Source organism: Balaenoptera acutorostrata, chromosome 3 (genome assembly GCF_949987535.1).
Source record: "Balaenoptera acutorostrata chromosome 3, mBalAcu1.1, whole genome shotgun sequence".
In the NCBI taxonomy this organism is placed as follows: domain Eukaryota; kingdom Metazoa; phylum Chordata; class Mammalia; order Artiodactyla; family Balaenopteridae; genus Balaenoptera; species Balaenoptera acutorostrata.
The window spans coordinates 183,669,963-183,677,672 of NC_080066.1; the positions used below are offsets into that span (position 1 = coordinate 183,669,963).

Here is a 7,710-nt window from a genome sequence, read left to right on the forward strand (position 1 = left end):
GAAAAACAACCTTAATTCTTGAATATTATATGTGTCTGTGCATATGAATAAATATATATACACAACTATAATAAAAATAAAAATTAAGCAAATATGTACATGCACACAAAATTTTCTAGACACAATATAATCCGCAGCAATGAAACATTAGGATACAGAACAGGGTCCCTGGTGGAGCTCCTGGGCAGGAAGAGGAAAGCAGAGGTTCTAACAAGAATTGCCTCCCAGCCCCTCTCTGCACCTGCTGCCGGCCTCAGCCCTGTACTTTGTGGGTCCTGATCGCCCCCTGGTGGTTACGGGCCTCCGTGCAGGGAGGTTTTTGTCTGGCCTCACACTGACTTCCCCTCACTGTGTCTTTCGCACAGTAATACACGGCGGTGTCTTCAGTTGTCAGGCTGCTCAGTGATAAATAGACTTGGCTCTTGGAGGTGTCCCTGGTGATGCTGAGCCGGGACTTAAGAGTTGGGTTATAATATGTGCTTCCACTATAACCCATCTCACCAACCCACTCCAGCCCCTTTCCTGGAGCCTGTCGGACCCAGCCTACACCATAACTGGTTAATGAGAATCCGGAGACAGTGCAGGTGAGGGAGAGGGTCTGGGAGGGCTTCACCAGGCTGGGTCCCGACTCCTGCAGCTGCCCCTGGGACAGGACGCCTGTGGACAGAGAGAACCACGGTGACTCATGGGCTCAGATGCAGCTTCCCCGTGTGTTCATGGCTGAATCCCTGAGACACTCACCTCTGGGAGCTGACACCAGAAAGAGGAAGAACCACAGTGGATTCATCTTCTTGCAGATGAGATTCATCAAGCCCAGAAAATGTCTTCAAGCATGAGGAGAAACCCGTATTTAAGTGAACTGGTACTTTGTTTTTACCTTGTGGTCTAAGGGAATATTTGCATATAGGAGGGACCTTTTTATAAAAAGCATCAAGTAGTGAAGGGAGGTCCCTGTACCTGGGGCTCCCCCTGTGAGCAGGGTTCTGACTGTGCCCTAAGAGAACTCAGCCCCCACCTGGGGTCCCCCTCCTGAAGCCTGGGGGACTCTTTGCCCAGGAATGAAATGATGCTGAAGGGCTAGTCAGGAAATCAGATGTGCTCTAGGATTAATGGCAGATTTGGGGAATAGACTTTAATCCCATGGATGTATATATTTCACATAAATACCCATCAAACATTCAGGGTCCTCCAAGTTGTCTGAAACAAACGAGTATTTTTTGCCCTTTCTGCATTATCTCATGTTTATTTCCTGGATATGCAAGTATTTGAGAAAAATCATACATGTAATAATCACATTGAATTCAGACAAAGTTAGGTAAAATTTAATGTTAATCATAATTCACAACAGACTTCGTGTTTCCCTTAACTAGGGTTAACATTTCTTCACCTGAAACAGTTTAAATATGATCAAGAGTTGCTCTGGAGGTGGATTTATTCATAACAACTAAACACACAGCGTATTTTGTGGACCAGGCAGTCATTCTTGCTGAGATGGTCATGGTTCGTAGCACTGCTGACCTGGCCAGTAGCCTGCCCTGCCTTTTTCCTGTGCACAACTGAGTGTCTGCAGGAACACCGTGAGCTTCAGGGCTCCTTCCTTGAGGGTGGACATTGAGGAATCCCCATGGATACCAAGGACTAAGAACAGACAGCTACGGGAGTCTCCTCAGGACTCCAATATGCTGGGCAGGTGACCTGGTCACAGTGCACAGACTCACTCCTTCTAGAAGTGTTCCTTTCTAACTCTGTCACTGCCAGTGACATTGTAGCTCAGGGAACACAGTTCCCACTGCAATGGGTGAGAGAACACGCATGATTCTTGGAAGTAAACCTTCACAGTGAATGGCTTTCAGAGTATGAGGGTGTCATGGTCAGAGGAAAGCCCCCACTTCAGGAAACAGGTTCCCTTGAAAATTCCACGTGAGAGCAGCTTTCCCTGAGTCCCTGGGTCAGTGAGTCCTGGAACTGTGCCTGAGGTCATATAAGTAAGCGGTGCTGGAGAGCAGAGCACAGCTCCATCCCATCTCACTGTGGGCACTGAGGATGTGACCTCACCACCTGCATTTCAGTCTGCAAGGATGTAAATCGGGGATCACGATGGTAATGGTATGTCTGAAATTTATAGGTGGTTTGCCACGGGTGTTGAATGTTGTCATCAGTGTCATCAGTGATGTTATCTCTCCTGGGAAGCAGAAGGACCAATGTGAGTCCCCATCTCTGACAGACACGATTTTACATGTAGCACTGGCTCCACTCCTGCCCTGCAAGGTTACACCTGTCAGCTCTCCGTCAGCCCAGTGATCTCACATGTACACTGACTGATGTCAAGGCTGCTGTCTATGAGAATATATTTACTCCATACTATTTCATGAACAGAGTACTATACTTCTTCTCGCTTTTCCAATAACATTTGCAGAGTAAATTAAATACTAAGGAATCTGCCTGCTTGAATGTCGTTAATAGGAGAGCCAACCAAAGTAATATGGGCAAGAATCACAGGAGAAGTCTGGACCCTGCTGTCAGGACCTGAAAATTGAGCTGATATGCTGTGGTGTAGGGGAGCGGAAGGGATGGCATCTAAAACCTAGAATCAGGTGAGCCCGTTATTCACCAGGTGGAAGAAGGGCCTGCGTTTGTACAGATGCCCCAGCATCTGCCCTGCCCTTCTTGAGCTGGTGGATTAGAGGAGATCCATCCAAATTCATGTTAACATAGAAGGATATAGAACAGGTGTCTTTATGTTTCAGTGGTTGGGGATGTGTTGTTAGGGTGTATTTAACCCTAGGAAAAATGTGTTAGGTCACCAGGACTAAAAAAGGGTTATTTTTTCTTGGTGGAGATAATTGGAGGCCATTATGCCTGGAGACCAGATCATATTATAATGCTGGAGGGAACATCCATTGGAGATGACCAAGGGGTGATGGTAAAAAGAAGTGGTGAGATTTAAGTCATATTGCTTTGCAGGTTACCAGTGATGGTCACAGCAAGAGGGCCTGACCTTTGTGATGGGAGGGAGAAGACTGATGATGGTGGGCCTTATGGTGACCACGTGGACAGGTCCTTCTGATGGTCTCTGTGTTTTCCCTTATAAAATCTTGAGAGTATAAGCTGAGAATGAGGTGTGGACTTCAGGAACATTGAGACCAGAGGTTTTAGGTCATTTTGTATCTTTGTTGGAATCACTGAGCAAAGAAGAAGCAGGAACTATACTTGGAAATCAGCAGTGCCCTCGTGTGATATTAGATTTGTTGCCTTAGATGTTACTGAATGTAGAGGGATTTGTTGTCCTCACATTTTGCCTTCTAGGTCCACTTGAAATCCAGTTTCAAATGTGAGGGATGTAGGTGAAACATTTATTATGAAACACCGTGGTACCTACATTTTAAGAGGTATAATTCAAAGTTATGGAAATGTGTTATTGAAATTGTAATTGTCAACCTCTTCTCTTAGGCAACATAAATTAAAATTAATAATTCAAGGTATTGATTTTGTTTTCAACCATTGCTAAATCCATTGAATCATTCAAGGAACAATCATTCATAAACTCAGATCCATCACGGGTAAAATGTATTGTTAGAAAACGGTCATTCTAATTGATGAAATCTCACTCTCTCCTCAAGGATCTGTGTCTCTGTGGACACGCGGCACAGTTCTCATCAGCAAGACAGGAAGGAGGGTATGTTGGTACATTTCTATTTTTCCAGAAGAGCATCTCTGAAAAAGTCCCCCCTCTGTTTACCCATTCCATCCTTGTAGTATGTGAAAGAGGCCTTTGAGTGTACTGTGACATGTTCCCACATAAAGTTCCCATGGCTTAGGAAGTGAATGTTTAACTCCACTTTTCATTGTAATAGAAACACAACAGCTAATAATTGAGAAGCGTAAAAAATACATTTAAAATTTACCCAAAGGCAAGCTAGAGATTGGCAGAAAATATTTGCAAAAGACATACCTAGTATATCTGATTGTTATCTAATATGTACCAAGAAGTCGTAAACTCAACAATAGAAAGAAACAAAAGTATTAAAAAATGGGCTAAAGTCCTTAACAGACACCTGACCAGAAAGACAGAGTTTGCAAATAAGGCTATGGGAGAACATTTATCACAGGTAAATGCCAATCAGAGCAAGGACATATCCCTGAAAACTTACAAGAGTTGATCAAGTCAGGACTCTGAGAACCTTAAACACTGGGAGGATGTGGAGCGGCAGGGGGTCCATTCACTGCTGGTGGGGACGCAAAACAGGATGCACCCTGGGAGCTAGTCTGGTGGCTTCTTGCAAAACTAAACATACTCTTAACTATGTTGCAGCAATAGTGCTCTTTTGCATGTACCTGAAAGACAATAAGACTTTAGTCCAGAGAAAACCCTGCACACGATGCTTACTTAGCTTTATTCATATTTGCCAAAATTTGGAAAGGACCAAGAAGTCCTTTCCTAGGGAATGACTAATAAACTGTGTACATCCAGACAATGGACAGTGAAATGTCACAGCGATTTGGAAGAAATATTGAAGGGTGAGATGGAAATGCAAAGAGGAGATGCCAGAAGAACACAACTGGCAAGGTGATGTCAGGAGTGTGAAAGTGGCCCGTGAGGACTGAGGTTCCTAAGAGGTTGTACAGCGTGAGGCTGAAGAGAAGACAACTTGGATTTGTCAGGAGGGAAATCTCCTCCTCTACCCCTCTTGAGTTCCTGAGGCTGGACTGATAATAAAACTAACAAAGACAGATTAACAGGAGAAAATAAACAATTGTAACCATAGGCATGGACGTGCCTTAGAAGTGGACCCAGAAGTGACCAAAGCAGGCAGCTTTTATATTTTTACGCCAAGATCCAATATTTGTGAGGAATTGGTAGAAGGAGGAAATGTATGCTTTTGGTGTGCAACTAGTGAAGAACCTAAGCAGAGTTTGGGCCGGCATAGTCATTAAAGAAGGAACAAGGTTTGTTCATAGAGACTTCCAGGCCTGAATTCCCAATCCCTGGTGATAAGAGTGTCCCTGTGTAATGGAAAGCAGGGTCCGGCTGCTCGGTGCTGAAAAGCCAATAAAGAGGCAAAGTTGGTAGAAAGGAAAGTTTGCTTTATTTTGGCTCCCTGCAACTGCGGGTGGGGGACAGACTTCCCTCCAAAGGCCACCCCCCACTGAGAATCTGTGGGAAAGGGCTTTTATAGGCGGAAGGAGGGGGCTACAGAGAGAAACAGCAGAGTCAACTCTGACAGTCGTCTTGAAATTGGTCATGTGGTGGTCTGATCAGCCTCATGTTGATTGTTTTACGTAGAGTTAATCTTCAGTTCCAGGGTCGGTTTGTTCCCATTTCTCTGAGTCCAGTTCTTGGAATTGTGGCAGCTTATGTCATGGCTACAGTCTGGTCATCATGCAGTTAACTCTTTCCTCCTGGTGGGAGTTTCAGTATCTACAAGACAGCTCACGGGAGGTGGACAAGCATATTATCTATAGCTCTTGAGGAGGAAATAAAGGTCCTTGATTTGCTTAATGACTAAAGTATTATTATTTCGTTTTGTTGGACAGTTTTCGTTTCTTTCTAGGTTTTCTGAATTCCCTGATTAAACTTACTCTTTTTTTTTTTTTTTAAAGGATTTTCTTATTTATTTATTTATTTATTTATTTATTTTTGGCTGTGTTGGGTCTTCGGTTCGTGCGAGGGCTTTCTCCAGTCGCGGCAAGCGGGGGCCACTCTTCATCGCGGTGCGGGGACCGCCCTTCATCGCGGTGCGCGGGCCTCTCCCTATCGCGGCCCCTCCCGTCGCGGGGCACAGGCTCCAGACGCGCAGGCTCAGCAATTGTGGCTCACGGGCCCAGCTGCTCCGCGGCATGTGGGATCTTCCCAGACCAGGGCTCGAACCCGTGTCCCCTGCATTAGCAGGCAGATTCTCAACCACTGCGCCACCAGGGAAGCCCCTAAACTTACTCTTAAGCTAAATTTTTTACACAGAAAAAAGGCAGGTGGAGGGCATGGGGTAAAGGACCATTTCACTTCCACCTCCAGGTACAGGGAGAGCACCTTTCACATGGGAGGTTTATTTCTTGCTTCAGGGTGACAGGGAGGAAGGTCAGAATGTCTCTCTGCATTGGCTGTGTCTTAAGTCACTTTGAGGCATATTTTGGGGTGGCCTACCCTGAGGCCCAACACTCAGGGCCTCTTTTATTATTTTGTTTCTACATATGCACACCAAGCATGTGATGTAGGTGTCGGTTTACTTGAATCTTACAGATGTGAAGCTAAACTGCAGCCTGGAATTGGCAGGTGATGTGCTGAAGAACACACATCAGGACACAGTGAGACCTCCTGTCGAGGCCTGGGCTTCTCCACCCTGGACCTGGCTGCCCCTGCAAAGGTTCCTGGACAGAGGTGGGTCTGCGTGTGAGGCTGCAGGGCTCTTCGTGGGATGAGAACCTGTGTGATTTTCCTGTATTTTAGTGTTCACCGAAGATGCTGTGGTGAAGAAAGGAGAATAGATTTTTTTCAGCAGCTTCTGAAAATTCATGTTATTATCCACCTGACTATAAACTTTCCCTACCGACTACATATGTGTCTAATGGTAATAGCTTTGCAATGAATATTTTACATAAAATAAACTGCACAGTAGAACAGGATGCAGGTATTATCTAAGCGTATAGGGATTCTATTGGACCTGGAAGTAAGGAGCACATGTAGAAACACCCCTACACATGTTCTCTCTAACTGGCATCATTCCCAGTAACCCAGTGGGGATCTGGTGCTGCTCAGCTCATTTACATTTCTCATGAAAGAGGTTAGCAGGCAAGTCAAGAGCCACCATCCTGGCAGGGACATCTGGTCTACCAGTAGGGCAGGGCTGAGATATCTTAATGAGGAAGGAAGAATATGTTCAACTCTCTATACATCCACTGGGATAGTTTTGAAACGGGTCAATTTAGACAAATTTAGACAAGGGAACACCTGAATATCTAAGTCTGAGTCTCTGCCTTTCATATATGACATTTTCCTCCCTATTTCGAAAAGTCTAATTCAGAGACTGAATGTGTAAGTAAAGAACCATGGATGAGTAGAGAGAGATTCCCCAGGGAAAACTGCTATATGGAGAGGAAACCCCAGACCCTGACAGGAAAGCAGCCCTTAACTAGCATCTGCACCTGTTCCTAGGGCTGAAACACACAGTTGTATGTCCTGAGTGCCTGCTGCAGCCCCCCTCCTGTCTCCCTGCAAGGAGGTTTGAGTCTGGGCTCACACTGACTGCCCCTGACTGTCTGTCTCTCACACAGTAATACACGGCTGTGTCCTCAGATCTCAGGCTGTTTATTTCCAGATACAGCGTGTTCTTGGAGTTGTCTCTGGAGATGGTGAATCGGCCCTTCACAGAGTCTGCACAGTATGTGCTGCCACCACTACTAATACCTGAGACCCAGTCCAGCCACTTCCCTGGAGCCTGGCGGACCCAGCTCATGGCATAGCTATGGAACGTGAAACCAGACGCTGCACAAGAGAGTCTCAGAGACCCCCCTGGCTGTACCAAGCCTCCTCCAAACTCCACCAGCTGCACCTCACACTGGACACCTGCAAACACAGAGACACCCTGGTCAGGAGACTGTCACACATCCACTGATTACCTCACTCATATCCACTCACATCCTCAGTATCTCTTGTTCTCCAAAAATTGCCTTGTAAAATAGCAACAAGGACAACAAGGTCAGCTCAAACTCCAT

General features: G+C 45.6%; 1 protein-coding gene across 1 annotated transcript; it reads right to left on the reverse strand.

Moving 5' to 3' along the window:
- Nucleotides 1–253: 253 nt before the first annotated feature.
- LOC103004353 (uncharacterized) lies at nt 254–7,710 on the reverse strand. The gene is given in 6 exon segments (XM_057542716.1): nt 254–657; nt 742–824; nt 1,016–1,077; nt 7,183–7,254; nt 7,257–7,577; nt 7,681–7,710. Coding segments are annotated over 6 exon segments (972 nt in total).